This window comes from Thalia democratica, chromosome 6, assembly GCF_965202585.1.
Source record: "Thalia democratica chromosome 6, ktThaDemo2.hap1.1, whole genome shotgun sequence".
Lineage (NCBI taxonomy): Eukaryota > Metazoa > Chordata > Thaliacea > Salpida > Salpidae > Thalia > Thalia democratica.
In genome coordinates this window covers 22,331,931-22,351,913 of record NC_139170.1, presented here as the reverse complement: position 1 = coordinate 22,351,913, position 19,983 = coordinate 22,331,931, and the positions used below count along the sequence as shown (strand labels likewise).

Here is a 19,983-nt window from a genome sequence, read left to right as displayed (position 1 = left end):
AATTAACACTTGTTTGGTTAATTCCTTCTAGGTGTTTTATGTGTTTTTTTTGCAATGATATTTTTTTAGTTACGAAAAACCCCTTATACTCCTTTTTATTAGTCATATAGTAGAAGAAGTTAACAAACTTTTATTTCAATGAAGCTATTTTATTATTCTTTCGAAGCCTGTACACCCGGTGTACACACCATAATGCTCGTATATACTATTAGGTTAATAAAAATAGTTTTGTTGAAAAAATTAAAGTGGAAATATCTTCCTTAAACTTTTATAGTAAAGTGAATTTAAACATTTGTAGCTTTTTTTACGTTATTAGTAAAAAGCTTATGTTTGTTTTATAAAACTAGCAGTACATTTTAATAACAATAAAATTTACTGAAGCAAAACAAAGTTTCGATTAAGGTATTTACAGAGTTGCCACTTTACCTGGAAACCTGGAAAAACCTAAAATTTTGAACAAAAATCACTAAAAAAACCTGGAGTTTTTACAATTTTCAGATGTTCAGTAGTAAAATTGCGATTTGACTCAAAAAAAGTTATCATATAAATAAAAAAAAATTGTCATTATCAATTATACATATTTAAAGTAGCTTTACACTGTCTTTTCAATGTTTTTATACTATTTAACATAGTTTCTTACCTTAATCTTGACTTTAAAATAAAAATAGACCCAAAAATGTGTACTTTTAAAAACCTGGAAGAAGTTTGGAAAACCTGGAAAAATCTTGCAAAAACGAGTGGTAACCCTGTATTTTAGTATGTTAGTTATTGATATTGTTGTAATAAAAAAACTACTGACGAGTAAAGTAGTTTTTGTTAAGTTATATATGTAATTCAAGGGAATGAAGGAAAACTTCAAAGTGATAAAAATAGCACATTATTAATAAATGGAAAAAATTCAAAGTTGGTGGATAATAATAACATTGCTAGAGATGAGCTTTCCAGTGGAGGTATATTCGGTGAAAGCGCAGAATCTTTACTTCAACAATATGAAAGTTTAAATGAACTAGCTGAAGGTTTTTAGCAGTGTTTTACAGTTTATATTTTTGAACTAATTTTGTATTTGTATAAAAATTTCTTAAAACTTGGTAACAATTTAAATATGATGTGCTCTACTTTTTTATTCTTAGCATGAAGTAAAATTAATTAACAAAGTGGGGAAGGGCAAATTTTGTAGTTGGTGGGCCAGAATTCTCGGTGAAAGCATTTCACGGACCGAACTTGTTTAAAAAAACTTAATTTGAAAAATTGTAGAATAAACTTTATTAAAAATTCTTTAAAAACAATTGCAATTAAATAATCATATATTCAGCAAAACCGAGTACTGAAAATACAATAAAAAGAGAATTTAATTATTATGTTATTAAAAGATAAATTTTGATTAATTTTCGCTTATTATTTTCAAATTAAAAAGTAGATCGTGGCCATAGATTTTTGCTTAGCGAGCAGGATCCTATCCACAGGCCGTTCGTTGCCCACCCCGATCTAAATAACTTGTATAGTTTTAAATTTGAAAAAGAGTTTAATATTATAATTTTTAAATAAAAGTAAGCTGTAAAATAAGTAAATAATTTTCATTATTTTATGAGTTGAATAATTTCATTTTTTTAGGAGTGCATAATTAAAGTATTGAAATTTACGTCATATATTATGCAATTCCATTATTAGTTTATATTATCGCTTTCAATAACATTTTTTCAGATAGTTTTGTCAGTAGCGTTGAAAACCAACCTAGCACGCAAAGTTCTGAAATTAATTCTACAAGTTCCACCAAAATTTCATTAGTTACCAATGACATGACTGACTTAACGAATGTTACAAGCATAAACGATGATCATAATTACCACAATTGCAATTTTACTAGTATTAACAACAGCTCGAGAGTATTACTAGTCACAGACAAACTTCCGTGTTCACATAACTATGCGTCACTGGTTCAAACATCAGATGAAAATAATGTGCTCTATCATATTAACAATGACTCTTCAACGCTAACTCAGGTAAAGTTAATACTTTTCGCCAGCTTAGCAGTAGTATGAGTTTTTTTTAGAGAAGTTTTGTAGTTTTTTGTCTACACTATGGTTTCTATTTTTTTATTCTGTTAAAGTTTAAAAGTGACATAATCATATAGGGTAAAATTCTAGTTTCAAAACTAATTTAAAAACTCTTATTAAAACATTTGTATTTAACTATGTTTTATTAAGCTTATTTTGTTGTGATATTTAGTTTGTTACATATTTTTAATTTCAATACTCATACTTGTCACTCAGTTATGCATATTTTTGTTGAACCTTTGAAAGTAAACCCAGGGTTGCCACTCAGTCAGGAAAAGTCAGGAAATCAGGAAAAGTCAGGAAAAATTTAAAAAAATGACAAAAGTCAGGAAAAGTCAGGAAATTTGATAAAATTAAAAAAAAAGTAAGATTTTGTCATTTTAAATTTACAAAATTCCTTGTTTCCCAAAGCCTTCAAAAGGTAAAAATTAATTAAAAGTCCTTTAAAGTCAGATAAAATTTCAAAATTTTCCTAGAAATTTACAAAAATATTTAATTTTATTTCCAATGCCTTCATTTGGTATAAATTAGTAAAATATCCTTTTCAAAACTGCAAAAATTTTCTATCAACATATTGAACAAGTACCCTACTTGAACAAGCAGATTTTGTAAGCTTTTTAGTATTGATGATCTGCAGCAAGGACACTTCCATAGTGAAACGGTGATATATACACAAAATTTTATCTAGCGTAGTTTTAGAATCAAAGTGTTTTTAGTTTAAGTAAATAATTGAGTTCTTTATAACTAAGCAGTAAGTTTAGTATTTTATGTAACAAGTTAATGTGTATACTTTACCTCTTTATAATCTTTTCAAAGTTGTTTAAATTTATATAATAAGTTATAACAGAGGTATATTCCAAGATTAAGTTTACTTATTATTTGTATTTTTTGTAGAGTAACTTAGGTTTTTAAAGTAAATAAGAGTATATTTATTTGTTACAAATTTTATACTAAATGATAAGAGGAAATACTTTCTAAATGAAAGTGAAAATAAATGAGTGTCAAAAGATTAGAAATGAAGCCCACAAGTTGTGGCTTGATTTAGAGAAAAGATTCTCTTCAACAAGTGTAGGGGCAGCAGATGAGAGAGATTTAAATAAAATGAGGCAAATGATTTTAATTGCCAATAAAATAAAGTGGAATGCAGCTCAGATGAAGGAAACCATATCTTCATTAGATGAAGAGGTTGAAGTGCTAATAAAAAAATCTTAGAAAATAAATTTTAGTACATACATTTAAAAAACAGTATTTGATTAAGTTCTTTATTGTTTTAATGTTTTAACTGTAAAAGTTAGTTATTGTTTTAAGGTTTGAGTTGTGAAAGTTCCCTATTAATTTAAGGTTTTAATTGTAATAGTTCCTTATATGTCGTTTCGTTTATTTAGATACATTAAAGCTAGGAAATTCTAAAAAATTGTGTTCTTTATTGTTTTAAGGTTTCAACTGTAAAAATTTGTTATTGTTTTAAGATTTTAGTTGTGAAAGTTCGTTATTAGTTCAAGGTTTTAGTTGTAAAATTTCCTTATATGTCGTTTGTTTATCTAGATACATTTATGCTAGGAAATGCTAACAAATTGTGTCTTTTTTCAGAAAAGCTGTGTATATAAGGTAATAATACAATTATTTTGCTGATAGAGCTGTTTATTACAAACATCAATCATACACAGATGGTTTAAGTGATGTACTGGAAGTTTGATTATAGAATTCAGCAAACAACTGTTGTTTTTAACCTGTATTAAATTAAATTGAAAGCATTATATAGTTTAAAATGTTAGATTATGTATTTTAGAATTAGTTTAATTTAAGAGTTTGATTTAGAAAAGTCAGGAAAATTTTGGTAAGAAGTCAGGAAAAAGTCAGGAAAAGTCAGGAATTTTTTCTCAGCTTGATCAGTGGCAACCATAATTTCCAATGCCTTTAAATATTAGTAAAAATTAGTAAAATAACCTTTATAAATCTGCAAAGTTTTTCTACTAATATATTAATAGGGGAACGGGTCAAAATTGCCAAAGAAAATTGCACGAGGGCACAAAATTGCACGAAGACCATTTTGCACCTAGGGTCAATTTTGCACGAATTAAAATTTTGCTTGGAGGGTCATTTTTGCACGAGAGTAAAAAAAAAACAGAAAAAAAAAACTAAAAGATAAATTAATAAAAATATAAAATCAAAAATAAGTTACTGACTGAGGGTAAGGGTTAAGGGTAACAGTGATAGTAAAAACAGAAATAAATAGAATAATAAAAGTTAATATTAAAAATCAAGAAAAATTGTTAAATAAAACTAAATTGATTACAAAAATAAATTAGAATTAATAATAAAAATAAATAAAAAATTTAACCCGTGCAAAAATGTCCCCTTGTGCAAAAGTGACCCTTCGTGCTAAAGTATCTTCGTGCAATTTAGTCCTCCAGGCAATTTTGTCCGCTCGTGCAAATTAGACACCTACCCATCGAACAGATACCCTACTTGAACAAGCAGTTTTTGTATGCTTTTTAGTATTGATGATCTGTGGCAAGGACACTTCCATAGTGAAATCGTGATATATACACAGAAGTTTTCCTGCAGAGTTTTAGAATCAAATGTTTTTTGTTTAAGTAAATAATTTAGTTCTTTGTAATTAAGCACTATGTTTAGTACTTAATGTAACAAGTTTATGTGTACACTTTACCTCTTTATAGTTTTCTCTAAACTGTTTTAATTTGAAAAATTAATTATATAAGAGAGGTATTATGCCATGATTAAATTTACTTATTTTTAATTTTTTGTAGAATAACTGAAGTTATTAAAATGAATAAGAATAGATTTATTTGTTACAATTTTTATACTAAATGATAAGAGTAAATATAAGATAGAAAGCTTTGTAAAGTTTCAAATCATACTAAAACATTTTAAAATCTTTAAACTTGAAATTGTTCTGCAATAGTCATTTAATAAGCTCTAGTGCAGGGTTTCCCAAATTCATATACTAAATCGCCCCCTTTTCAGAAATTTGAAAAAAAAAACCGCCCCCCCCTCCCCATGATTTTATAAAGTAATTTTTCTCTTGAGTACGCACTTTTTAGCCTAAAAAATTGTGTTCGAATTGTAATTTAGTCTGGTACTTATGCACGCACTTTTGTGCTGTGTTTAAAGTAATTTACAGGGCTTGAGAAAAATATTTACAGTTATTTTCTTATAATCCCAGTAAAGTCTATTAAAATACTTAATTAATCAGCCTTGTGTAATCTGTAATCAATTCTGTTTAAATATGAAATGTTTTGAAACTAATAAAACCTTTAGGTCAGTGGTGGACAACTTTTGTATTCAGCAAGCCATATTTACTAAAAAAATTGACTTGACTTGGAATAAATTTTAAAAAACTAAACCTTAATTCTAACAGTAATTTTTTTCTTTATTTAAATTCAAAGAAATAAAACTTAAAAGTTTTACAGTTAGTTCTGTAAACAGAAAGTAATCAATTAAAAAAACTTTTAATTAGGTTAAAATTTTGTTTTGTAACTGTAGCAGTCTTTTTGATGGCTTATTTAATTCTGTTTTTTCTAGCTATCAGCCTATAATAATTTAATAAAGGAAAATAATGAAAAATTAAAAGCTAGGGTTGAACTAATAAAATAAACAGCACATTTTAATTGTCAAAATATTTTGAAGTAAGATAAAACAAAAAACTGTTGTACTAATAATTTAAAATTCCTTAATATATAGATTTCTTAACAATAATAAATCAAGCTAGAAAATATAATTGCCTTAAAGATTCTTTAAAGTGAAAAATTTGAAGTCATTTCAAATAGAGACCTCAAATCTATACTCTTTTAAAGTCAAAGATATTTTTTGAAATAAAAACTTTAATTGTTATCAAGATTTTTTAAATTGTACAGATTTAACAAGTAATAACAAAAAACTGTCAAATAAATATTTTTCAAACACATATTTTAATCACTATGCTACAAAAACTTTTATTGTAATATGACCGACAAATTTAAACTACAAAATTAACCAAGTCAAAACAAAACTATTAACAACTTTAAAACATAAACCACTTAACAAATACAGTAGACTTCCGATTGAGTTCGCATTTTGAACGAAATCAAAAAGTTTGAACTCATAAAATCATTATAATTTTTTTTACAAAATGGTAAGTTTCAATATGTTATAATGCAAAAATTTTATGAATTAACATAAAATCCACTAAAACATAAAATAAACATTTATCAAAAAAATAGATCTATATAAGCTATTAGTATCATTTTTTTTTGTTTTATTAATACTTAATTAGAAATCGACTTTATTTAAATTAACTTTAGGAAAATATAAATTTGCATGTTTATTTGGGTAAACTCAAGAGGTTCGAACTACCGTATTTTTTATTCATTAGCATTAAGCAAACCTTTTGTAGAAAAAATAACTTAATAAATTTGTTGTTATAAAAATACTACTGAAATACAATGCAAACCAGGTTAAATAATAAATATTTTTAAAAATAAAGTAAAATAAAAAAACTTACAGAAGATAATGTCTGCTACTGAAGTCTAATCTAATGTGAAAGATGAGCTTCATGACTGCTTGCAAGTTTTTCTAAATAAGTCAAGTAAAGCCTAAAGTCACCTTCTTTAAAAATATATAGAATAAATTTTTTGCTCTAGATGTTGATAACTAAACTGAAAGCTTTTTTAACAACATAGCTAGAAGTTCAGCCAAAGCTATAACAACAATATAACTTCCTCCCAAATGATTGGATGCTTTTGCCTTAGTTTTTGTTGAGTCCAAAAGCTTTCATATCGTTATTTGGAAAAATTTACTATAAGTTCAAGTTCAGTTTGTAAGTCTAAGTAGGTTTCCTGTAAAGCAACGTTTACTTCAAAAAGATCTGCTTCGAAGGAATCCATAATCCACTTCAGGACGTTTTATTGAAAAACGTCAGTAAAACGTTTATCAATATCACCTAAAAGCTGTTCCAGATGAGATGAAAATACTTATACTTCACCTTCACTTATTTTAAGTTTTAAGTTTTCCAAACTTGCAAACTGTGAAAAAAGATTATTTTTGAAAAGTCTTCCATACAGTTCAAGTTGGTTTCTGAAACTATTTATCTTACTTTTAACTTTCACAAGGTTCAAGTTTTTACCTTGTTAAGTTTTGTTCAGATCGTTGGTCTTATCCTTTTCTGAAAAAAATCAATAACTGAATTAAAACAGCCAAAAACCTTTATAGACAGTTTCCTTTTGATAACCATTGATAAATTTTATGCATTATAATTATTAAAAACCTCATCATTGTCATTGCACAGCTGTTCAAACAAGACGACTTTGTAAAACCAAATAAGACCATTTTCGTTATAATTGATCTACAGTAAAACTAAACATAAATAAAATGAAAACAATTCTTATAAAATGTTACGAAAATAAAGAAACAGTATAGTCAAAATCTTTTTGCTTACATAAAACAGGTTTCCTTAACAAAATACAAATGGCTTCTAGTTTTACTGTAGATCAATTATAACGAAAATGGACTTATTTGGTTTTAACTTTTACTGATTGCTTTTGTCTTTTATTAATCTCTTGATTACTTGATTACTTGGTTATTATATAAGTGTGTAAAATCTTATCATTTGTTATCATTGTACTCTACTGAAGAGAATTGATCGAAATATTTTTAGTATTTTTGAAAGTGTGTGTCTTGTATATCTTATTGTAATAAATAGTAAGAAGCTAACTGTCCACCTTCAACACTTTGTGTAGATTTCTTGATCATGTTTTTGATTTTACACTGTTTTGTTTTCTAATCTCGACGTTTTCTTAAAACTTTACATTTTTATTTACATGTTCTGAATGAAATCTTTTAAGATGATCTTTAATCCTAAATTGTCAAACTCCAGTTTTTTCAACTCCTATTTTATTTTCATATTTATAAATAAAGTAAACAAATTGTTAAAAGTGGGAAAGTTCACAGTCTGCTTTTAACTTTAAGCAATATCAAAAAACAGCCATTATAGTAAGTATATTTGGTACCTCTCGTATATTTACGATCTCTCATATCTTTACGCACTTTTTCTGTGGACACAATGTGCGTAAATAAGCGAGAGGTTACTGTATTTACTAATTAGATTAAATTAAAAAAAATCTGACATTATAATTTTAAACTCGATTAAATTTATCATTGAATAAGTATATTCAACATACCACCTGTGTGTAGGATCTAGTCAACAATTAAATTTTGGTGAGAAAAATTTAATTTCAAAATTAAATTAGAAATTAAAAAAATGCTTGAATTGAAAAAATAAAAGTTTGATATAAAAAGAATAAATGTTTAGATTTTTACAGTTGCTAGAAGATAACACAACCATCATTAAATTATTTTATAATATATTAAAGCATATAAAGAAAAAAAGTAATAACTTTTGAGCTGTTCCAACCAATACAGGCTAAAACATTTTTTTTTAACTTCTTTAGTAACTTTTTTCTTTTAATTTGTAAGTTTTAAATCTAAATAACAATGTTTGTTTGCAACCTTAATATCTATACAGTGTACAACAGGGTTTCCCAAACTTTTTTTCAAAAGGTTGTTTAAAGAAATTAAAAAAGCTATGGCCCTCTCCAACAAGATAAAAACCAACCTTTTGTTTCTTTTTGATGCTATGACCCTCTAAATTTCTGTAATGACAACCAAGGGGACTATCTTTGTAAACCCTGGTGTACAAGTCCCAGTATAATTTTAAGCTGAAACAGAAAGTTTTTACAGATCGACATAAATTCAGATGAAGGTTTAGAGAATACCAATATGACTGAACCACTATCTTATTATGGTAAAAAATTTTCTGTATTTTGTTGTATTTATAAGGTCTTTTTGTATAAGCTTTGTTTGTGATAAAAGTTAACTATATTTTAATTATTAGAGTATGTTGAAGAAGATGAGAGTGTACTACTAAATAACAACACTTCTTCACTTCATATTAAAAATGCATCAAGTACTACAAAATCAACAGATTACATTAAAAACAAAAGGTGATATATATTTTTCAATTTAAAATGATTATATTAGTCATTTGCTGTTTATAATTATGCTTTGTCAGCTCTCAGAAGTAGATACAGTAATAACTTTTATATAATTTACTACTTCTTAAGGTTTTTGGTGTTAATTAAAGTGTTTTGTTTGTTTCTAATTATAAGTAACATGTGTTAAATCAATGAAATATAATAAATAATTTCTTCAATTGCACATATAATTTAAATTTATGTTTATATTTTTTATTAAATTGTAAATTGCTATTACGCTACTACATAGTTTAATTTCCCTAAGATACAGCATTCGAAACATTTTTTTAAGTTTTAATTTTTAAATACGAATCAACAAAATCTCAATCAATACATATGGAAACTATTAGTAACTCCATTAATAAAAATGTCTATTATAAATGATACTTTTTTCTGAGAGTTATAAGTAAACTTAATTTTAATTTAAAGGAAAATGTTATTCTTTTTAAAGCGACTTTCTATATCAGGGTTTCCTAAACTTTTTTTCATAAGGCCTCTTTAAATAAAATAATAAAAACTATGGCCCCCTCCGACAAAATTTCTTAGAAAACTATTATTTAATACGCCTAAGACCCTTTTTTGTTGTTGTTGTTTATCATCAACTACATAATATGTAGTGTAAGTTTCAAGTTATAGTCGTTTGGCTCCCCCTATTACAGCTTATGCGGTCCCCTGAATTTCTTAAATTTTTCCCTAATATCTAGTATAAGTTTCAAAACTACACTTTAATAGGCTTAAGACCTTTATTTTCACTCTTTTTTATTAACTCCAGAATATCTAGTGTAAGTTTCAAACTGTGGTCTTATGGCTCCCGTGTTGCCCCTTTGCTGCTGATAGCACCTAGGGGACCATATGGCCCTACTTTGGAAACCCTGGTCTAAATAATGTACCTCGAAGGGTAGAAAAGTCTATTAATTTTTTTAGAAACATTTAAATCTTAGTTTTATTTCATGCCTCAGCACCTTTTAAGACATAATTAACTTTTATAACATATATGAAAAGGTATGTGAGATTTGACTATATAAAAGGAATAAGCTAACGTTTAGTTTGTAATACGGTGCCTTGTCAGTGCATTCTTGCTCCTTCTAATTCTTTAATATTTTTTAAGAACTGATGTGCTATTTATAAGCAGTGAAATCCGTGTTGAACTATTTTTTTTTGCCTTTCATTAGTCTGTACATATCAAGGACATAGCTTGGTACATGTTTGCAAATCTGCACCAACATTTTTTTTGCGAAATAACCTGCATTTTTTCAATTTATTTACTTATTAAGACTCTACTTTGTCAATTTAAGTATTCATCAATATTTGTTTTAGCACTGATAAGAATCTTTTAAACATCCTAAAACAGGCTGAACTATATTTCAGTTGTTCAACACCCGACACTATGTTTTTTTTTAGTATTTTAATTAAACATAAAGCTATCTCGATAACTCGTTCTGAATTCAGTGTTTAGATTCGAGATTACAGTCAATTTACCTTAACAAACGTAAAATTACTTGCGTCAAAGATCAGTAGTTCTTTAAGAGTCGAGGAAGCGCTTACAGGTTGATTTTAAAGATAAATCAAAAACCCATATGAATAAACGCACTTATACAGTAGAATTTTACATTATTTATAGTTGTATTTGTTTTTTTTAACTTCGCATCTTCGTAATATATTTGAACATGCTACATCCCTGGTACAAACTATTGAAAATTTCTGAGATTCTAAAATAAATTTGAGAACCAATTTATATGTTGAAAAGATTATTAAATTGTGTTCCTCTTTATAGACAACCATTTGATTTTTGTAGCCTTAGTTTAACTAAAATTAAAGCAATATTGACAAAATGTCAGGGTATTTCAGTACAAATGCTAAACAATTTCTAAATTTCTAAAATAAATTTATAATCAGTTTAGTTCATTTTTAATACGTTGTGAAGTTATAACTAAATAAGTGTTTTTTTTTTAGCCCAGGACTCTGTCAGCTAGCACTTTAAAAATAAAGTCTTAAAAATGTCCGGTCTGTAGCTGTAACATAAAAATTCAAGTTCAGACAACTCAAATTTTTATGATAGATTTTGGGGGCTATGTCATATAAAAAAAAATTTAAAAAAAATCTTATTATAATTAGACTACACCATTAAAACCAAACTAATAAGCTAAGTAGCTTCATCTGGTTCCAACTAGGCGCCGATCGACAAAGGTTAAAAGAATGTCACTCTAAATTAAGGTATGTTGGTCTAAAATTGCAAAATTACGTTTACGTACAAATCCAGAATATACATTTACTCCCTTAAGCACAAACCCCTACCAAGATGCATTTTAAAATGTTACAAAAAATTAGCGCTTAATGTTTGGTATAAAACTATCATACTGAGATGGTAGTCTATGATACTGACATTTATATCGTTGGTATTTAAATTAGTTTGTTTTTGTTGCATTCAGTGGCTTATTTTGTGTTGGTATTGCATATTTTATTTTTACAGGTTTTAAAGTTGTACAATTTAGCTAAAATATAAAAAAAAAAAACGCTTTGAAGTTTTCGTAAAAAAATTATTTTAAATATAAATATGCATTTTATTTTAAGGGGTTGCATTCTTTAGAACGCTTATAAAACAGTAATTTACTTTTGATTTCACATCAGTTGCGGTTGAGCCGAGTTGTTGCGTGTGTGACAATTTTAGTTCTGTTTACAAAAGTCGGTTCGTTGAAAAATGATAAAATTTAGAATTAGTTGTTAGAAACAATTATGCTTACTAGTTATCTTATCGTTCATTTAAGTTTAATTGCTTTGTTATCACTTGTAGTTTTAGTCTAGCATTTATTTGTTGTAGTGTTTATTTTATTTAATGTTAATTGTGTTTTAGTCGTTTAATTATTTAAGAATGAAAAACGATAACTTAAACTAAGTGTGCGCATATCACAACATCCCTTTTTAACTGTTTCCACCCTTTATCGACCTCCTTATTAACCTTGTAAGCAACCTTGTTTGCTTTTAAATTTAAATTACCAAATCAATTTTTTGTTTTTGATCAAGCAAAATTAATTTAGTAAAAAAGTTGTTTTATGACAAATAGAATTTTAATATATTTTATTCTATCAACAGTTCTGAAGAAAATACATCATACGAGTGCTTGAAATGCAAGGTTGTTTCTTATTGTATCATTTTCTCTTCAATAAAATAAAATCAGGGTTGCCAAAAAACCTTGAAACCTGGAATTTGAGAAATTTTGAATAAAAACCTGAAATTTTAAACAAAAAATCACAAAAAAAAACCTGAAATTTTAAACAATTTTAACATGTTAAATAGTAAATGTTCGATTTGCCTCAAAAATTGTATCATATAGATAAAAAAGTTCTGTCATCATCTAATTTTTTTGTTAAAAAACACATTTAAAGTAGCTTTAGAGTTTCTTTTCAAAGTTTTTATACTACCTAACACATACCTTATCCATACCTTATACATCATACCTTAAACTTAGCTTAAAACTGAATATAGACCCAAAAATATATAATTTTAAAAACCTTGAAGAACTTTTAAAAACCTGGAGAAAATTTGCCAAAACATATGGTAACCCTGTCAAATGGATTTTAATAACATTTATGTAGACATTTTAAAAACATGGAGTATTTACAAAAAAAAAAGACTTCAAGTTTTTGGGCTAAAACTTTATTGAGTACTTTTATTTGTTAATATAATGCTAAAAGGACAACCTAATTTTTTTTAAACATTTTTAACATCTAAATTGTCGTATTATTTAGGGATGTGAGTTCAAATATCAGGATTCTTCAGCTTTAGATTTGCACAAAAACAACGAAGCGTTGGTTGCAAGCAATCTCGAAGAAAAATTCCCATGTACTGAATGTTGCCATGTGCTTGAGTCCGCTAAATCACTGGATTCCCACCTTAATTCCCATCAGTTGATAGATAGCGAGGCAAGTGTCGACAAAGTTTACTCATGCTCCTATTGTACTGTGTATTTTGATAGTCTTAAAGCTGTGATGGAGCACAGCGTTGTCCATCAAAGTAAACCAAGGTTCTAATTTATAAAAAAATTGTCGCTACTTAAGTTTTTCAAATTAAAAATAATCTGTTTAATTACTTATGTTTTGTCAAAAATATAGTATTTAAGTTTTAACTGATTTATTTAGCTTATTTTTTAAACTAAAACTAACTTATATCTCTTAAAAAATGTGTTTTTCTTGTTTCTAAAGTTACAAAATAACTAAAAAATATTTAGCTTTCAACTTCATAAACTTAGCAATTTAATTTTAGTTTATAAATATATGTTTTGGTTTGTAACAATAACCGTAGCTAATAACCTGAATAATTAATTTAAAAATCTGTATAGCAATGAAGGCATGGAAGAATCATTAGATAAAACAGTTGTAAATTCTAATACAATCAATAAAATGATAAGCAACAAGGAAAAATCAGATGAGCTCAGCAGTTCATGTAGCACAACTGAGAAAGATGTTCAAGCTAAGCATTTCAAACGCAAAAGGTGGCTTATATACTTTAAACATAGTCTCTTAATTTTTAAAATGGTTCTGATTGTAACTTTTAAACCTAGCTAAAGTTTTGATAAAAGAAAGGCTCAGTAATAAGCTCAAGTTTAGTTGAGATATGTACACTAAGGTGCTTTTTTTGATGCTCTACAAAGTACTATTGCACATGCCAATTGTTTTATAGACTCAGTAAAGTAAATACAATAAGATTTTCAATGTCTACATAAGCTATTAATAAATATTGTGTACAACTAAAGAGATAAACTACGTATTTTTAGATTTATGGCAATAATATTTTTTTAACTTTAGCACGCGAGAAAAGGACTAAACCCGGCGTTGTGTCCTTGAAAAGCAACTAGTTTACTTTTGCGTAAATAGATATGAGTATAAAAGAGTTGCATGTAAAAAATTCTATATTTTATATTGATAGCAAAGAATTTTTTTGTACCTGCAGACTTATTTACTATTTTAGTAATAACTTGTACCCGTTTACTAAACTAAAAAGACGCAAGAAAAAGCGTTGACAAAACAAATTATTATCGTCTTTTAATAAATTACAATTTTTTTTACACTTTCCGCCACTAAATTTTGTTTTTATTCATCTTTCTAATTTATAGATTAAATTATGCTATCGTGGTAAACATGTAAAGTTTATTGTTGTATGATTTTCCGGCGTAGCTTTAAAGTAAGCAGTTTAAACTCGGATGATTAAAAAAGTTATTTATTTTACTTTTGATATATGTCTATTATAAGCTACTTTAAGAATATAGTAATTTAAGTAATTTTAAATTATCTGAAAAATATCTAGAATTAAAAAAAAGATGGCTTGTGGATATTAATAAAACCCACATACGTATTTTTAAACAATGTATTTGATTACATTGATTAAAATAACTCATAATTTTATCTTGAAAATAGAAAAAAAAAACTAATGTCTTTTTTATTTTTAACAGGTCTGGGTTTTACGTAATTTCTGAATATCAACACGAACTTTTGAGCAAGACACGCCCTACTAAAACAATGTCTGTTTCAGAAAAGGCTTTACTGTCTGCTGTAGCTGAAAGCAATACTGTAAATATTTTATTAACATCTAATAAATTAAGTAATTCGCTTTTTTTGTAAGTATATTTTGTTTTGATAGATAGCATTTGTTCTTAGGTCTCCCACGCTATGAAACCAGGTACTAGAGGTAAGCAGAAAGATTTAGAAGAACCAAGCAGTTTTCCCATTCACAAAAACGCTTGTCCTTACTGCAACAAGAGCTTTCAAAAACCATGCGATTTAAAACGCCATATAAGGACTCACACTGGCGAAAAACCTTTTGCTTGTAAAATTTGCGGGAAAAAGTTTGTTACCTGTTTTGATGTTTTTAATATGCTAACATCATTTAACAGTTATGAATTCTAGGCTTTTAAAACACTTCGCTGTCCCTCCATATATACTATTGTATATTTTGTAAGTATATATTATATAAAAAAGATAATACAATTTTAAATGTGTCAGTTAGTTTAATAAGTAAAAGTACTGTGCAAGTTGTTTCTTTTTTGTATTCCAGCGAACTTGCTTCGCTTAGATCTGTATTAACCAAGGTGGCCACTAAGCCTGGAATTCTGGAAAAACCTGGAATTTGTCAATTTAGGCTAAAAAAACTGGAATTTTAAACAATTTTTACATGTTAAGTTGTAAAGTTTAGATTTGACACAAAAAAAGCTATCATATCGATATAAAATTTTTGTCACCATCAAGTTTTTTTATTACAAACACATTTAAAGTAGCTTTAAAGTATCTTTTTATGTTATACTGTTTAACACAGTTTTTTACCTTTAACTAAAAATGGCCTAAAAAGCGTGTACTTTAAAAAACCCTGAAAAAATTTAGGAAAAACCAATGGCCACCCTGATTAACAAACCATTAGCTTGTAATTTTTATATTTAATTTTCTTGTCTAAAGGTTTTTACCTTCTACATTAAAATTTTGTGTGAAAAATGTAAAAATATAAAAGAAAACTACTTTTTAGCGTAGCTTGAGAAATGTGCAAATTATTAGCATAATGTAGCAAATGATTTCAGGGTTGCCACTCGGTCAGGAAAAGTCAGGAATTCAGGAAAAGTCAGGAAATCAGGAAAAGTCAGGAAAAATTTAAAAAAGTGAAAAAAGTCAGGAAATTTGATAAAATTAAAAAAAAGTCAGATTTGTCAGTTTAAATTTACAAAATTCCTTGTTTCCCAAAGCCTTCAAATGGTAAAAGTTAATAAACAGTCTTTTAAAGTCAGAAAGAAATCCAAAATTTTCCTAGAAATTTACAAAAATATTTAATTTTATTTTAAATGCCTTCATCTGGTATAAACTAGTAAAATATCCTTTATAAAACTGCAAAAATTTTCTATTAACATATTGAACAAGTACCCTACTTGAACAAGAAGATTTTGTAAGCTTTTTAGTATTGATGATCTGTAGCAAGGACACTTCCATAGTGAAACTGTGATATATACACAAAAGTTTATCTAGCATAATTTTAGAATCAAAGTGTTTTTTGTTTAAGTAAATAATTGAGTTCTTTATAACTAAGCAGTTACTTATATGTAGTTTGTTTATCTAGATACATTTATGCTAGGAAATGCTAAAAAAGTTGTGTCATTTTTCAGACAAGCTTTGTTTATAAGGTAATAATACAAGTATTTTGCTGATAGAGCTGTTTATTACAAACATCAATCATACACAGGTGGTTCAAGTGACGTACTGGAAGTTTGATGACAGAATTCAGCAAAAAACTGTTGTTTTTAACCTGTATTAAAATTAGATTGAAAGCTTTATATAGTTTCAAGTGTTAGATTATGTATTTTAGAATAAGTTTTATTAAAGATTTTGATTTAGAAAAGTCAGGAAAATTTTGGTAAATAGTCAGGAAATTTTTCTCAGCTTGATCAGTGGCAACCATGTGATTTGCATATCTGATGAGTCAGCTATTTTTTAAAGCTTTTTTTTACCCTTATCTCTAATCCACCTTACCCAAACATATAAAAAAAAAAGAAGTTTTAATGATTAAGATTGAAATAATAATAATATTTTTTATACAAAGGCAACGTTGTTAAACTCAACAGGGATCTTTATGCCTGCAAAATAAAAAATAAGACGATGGATAACTTAATAAATATTGCAAAACAATTACTAAAATCAAATTTATAAAGTTATTGTTATAGTGATCAAAAAATTATTAAATTAACAAAAATAAAATTTTTAAATAACAATATTTATACTTACAAGTATCTTTCCTAAACCCAGTTGAAGTGTGTTGATTCGTTGACACACAGAAACATATGTTGGTAGAATAAAGGAAGATTACTGTATAATTTGTTTTTATATATACTTACAAGTATTGATATGTTTTATACAGTTTTAGAACATTAGTTAAAGCTTATAACAACACAAATCAAAAATGGCAATTAACAAATAAAAGTACCGTAAAAATTAACAAGCAAAAACAAAAATACCAGCTATAAAAACGTTAAGTTTTAAAGTAGATTTTTTTTTCAAGTGCGGACAGGTGTAAAAAAATTCTTGTTTTTTATCTAAATTTCGTTTTTTTGTCAGCAAGTGCTATCTTAATTTTTTCTAGGTTGCAGGTTTTACAAATCTTACTTACATTCTTTAATTCTCCAATCTTATTCATAATGTTCCATTTAAGTTCGTAGCATGTGTTATTGTTTTTTTAATTTCCAAATGTACTTGGAAAGTTCTGTTCCTTTGTTTTTTTCTTTTGTTTTTTTTCAATTCTAATGTTACTAATATGCGCGTACCATCTATTTTCGAAAAAACTTCCAGTAGATCCTATGTACTCCTCGATTTCGTTCTGAGTAGTGATTGTTGCCTGGTATGCTACATTCTCCTGCAAACACTTACTATTTAACGGGCAGGAATCTTTGTTGCGGCAGTTGCACATACTATTCTCTTGATCTTTCTTATTGTTAGTTCTACTTGTACCTTCTTATTGTGACGAATTATTAATGATTTAATATTTTCCATACAACAGTACGATACTTTGCAGTTATTACTGTTAAAAATCTTTTTCATGCTCTCGTTTTAAAAATGTTTATCAATTAGATCCAAGAACTTTTTCCCATTGTAAGTTTTAATTGATTTGCAGTATGGGGATTAAAGAACATAATATTTCTTGTTCGTTTTCGTTTCTTTTTTGTCTACAGGTTTGGTTTTGTTTACATATTCAATTCGTGTTTGAAGTTAGATTGGCGTAGAGCAACTTGGTAGCTATGCTTTGCATTATCGAAGTTTTTTGGGTCTGTGGACAGCCTGTTTAATCTTTTCTCTATCATTTTAAGTAGGCTTTTCCTGATTATCGTCGGGTGGTTAGAGTTATTCTTGATGTATTTGATTGAAGAGTTTTCTTTTCTGTATGGCATAAAATAACTGTTAGCTAGGTCTATGGTAATGTCCAAGAAGTTGCATCTTGTCATTCCAATATCTATTGTGATTGCTGAAACCAATGTATTTAAAGATCTTTATCGTTTACTTTTTTATATTCTCAAGATCCTGGCTGATTTTGTTTTTGATGATTACTAAACCATCATCCCTATCTAGGCCTATTTGGTTTGATATTTATGTTTTCCCAATCTTTCAAGTATGTATAGGCCGACTAGGTCGCATAAGTCAGCACCGAAATATGACCTCATAGGGACATCAAAAGTTGAGTCTTGGTCTTTCTTGGTCCATATTTTTCCATTGTAAGTAAGCACTGAATTACATGTGTAGATTATAATGTTTGTATCCTCTTCACTTATATCTGTAAATTTTCTTGCAAATTCTTTTGCATTTTTAAGGTGTATCAGTTTGATACTTGGATAGAATTTTTGAATGTCAAAGTTGACAAAACATTTGCTCGATTTTTCATCTATTTGATCAAACCATTTTGTTACTTCATATGTGTTTCTCCATTGGATTATTGTTGTTTTCTTCTTTATTTGAGTCACAATATTTTAAAGTATGTTCTTGCTTATTTTACCCAGTGAATTTTTGCTTGGATTCATTGTTCTGCATTCAATGTTGAGTGGGAAGTCTTTTTTATTATCTTTGCCTGTAAAGAACGCGTCTGTCTACCTTAGAGAACTTAGGTATTTTTTTTTAAGGTTGAAATGTTTTGAAGAGATTAACTTTTTGGGATTCGTGGTTTATTTATGTAGTAAGTCAGGCAATCCTTCATTAGCTAGTTGTAGGATTTTGCGCTTGTGCTATACATGTTTCTACTTTTGTCTCAAATATTATCAGTCTATCTCTTCTAAATAAGCTTTTAGATCTTTTCTTAAATTTTGTTGAAATTTGGGCAAGAATCTATTAAAATTAATGTTGCTAATCATGTCAAAGAGTTCTTTTTCAAATTATTTTAATTCGTTGCAAAATGGGGCTGATTTAGAACTTTTAAATACAGGTATTTCAGAATTAGTGTAGGGCTTAAGATGAATTATCTTTATTGTGAAAAACAGTTTCCATCTTATTCTATTTATGAATTTTGATGCAGCGTCGTACAACTTTATACGATTTTGTTTATAACGTTTTATGTGAAAGTGGTATGCCCTTTAAACTATAGTCAAGTGTTACCTTTTCTAAGTCATCCATCGCCGGTGCCATTAGAATAAAAAGTGCTCAATTCGCCAGTGAAGAGCTTTATAAATATATGTGAAGAGTATTCCTTTAGCACATAAGGTCTCGACAAAATTATTTCGGAGACAATATTAATCATGAAACGACGTTGCCTTTACATAAATAAAAACAATATTAATATTGTCTGCGAAATAAGTTTTGTCGAGAACTTTTGTACATATACCTAATTAAAACTAACATGAAAAAAGATTTTTTTTTGCTGACTTAGCAAATATGATTTGCTACATATGCTAATGATTTGCACAATTCTCGAGCTACCTCTTTTTTATACATTATAGCAAGTTTTTGATAGTGGGCGGTCCTTTGAAAATATTTTAGCTTTCAGGGACAATAACTAGTAAGTATACTACAAAGTATATTGGTAATTTACTAGTAAAGGGGATGTATCTCATAAAAAACGGCAATGTATATTTTTTAATTTCTGGCGGGTGGGCGATTTAAAAAATGAGTTTGGGAAACCCTGCATTATAGACAAATAAAACTAAATAATAAAATTTTAGATAGTCAAGAGGGTACACAAATCATTTTTAGTCTGATATTCAAGATAAAAATGCTTGAAAATACTTCAATTAAGTATAGTTTTATATTTTGTTTAGTGACCTATCGGATCCACAGTGGACCCAAATCCCTTTTAAGTTGAAATAAGGAATGAACATTTGTAGAAAGTCAATATTGTAAATATTTATGAATACTAGATTTTAATATATCAATGTTATATCTACTTCATACTTT

General features: G+C 27.3%; 1 protein-coding gene across 2 annotated transcripts in view; it reads left to right on the top strand.

Annotated features, from left to right (window-relative positions):
• LOC145837789 (uncharacterized) overlaps positions 1 to 19,983 on the top strand; it is a 59,050-nt gene that overhangs the window by 26,822 nt on the left and 12,245 nt on the right. Inside the window, exons 19-27 of one of the 2 annotated variants that reach the window (XM_082945234.1) lie at positions 840 to 1,016; positions 1,702 to 2,000; positions 8,793 to 8,856; positions 8,947 to 9,055; positions 12,176 to 12,215; positions 12,832 to 13,106; positions 13,422 to 13,574; positions 14,532 to 14,649; positions 14,737 to 14,924. In XM_082945234.1, the coding sequence (XP_082801360.1) occupies positions 840 to 1,016; positions 1,702 to 2,000; positions 8,793 to 8,856; positions 8,947 to 9,055; positions 12,176 to 12,215; positions 12,832 to 13,106; positions 13,422 to 13,574; positions 14,532 to 14,649; positions 14,737 to 14,924 (1,423 nt within the window). Of the gene's footprint in view, positions 1 to 821; positions 1,017 to 1,701; positions 2,001 to 8,792; positions 8,857 to 8,946; positions 9,056 to 12,175; positions 12,216 to 12,831; positions 13,107 to 13,421; positions 13,575 to 14,531; positions 14,650 to 14,736; positions 14,925 to 19,983 lie in introns of both variants that reach the window. The other variant, XM_082945233.1, reaches the window with a different exon arrangement.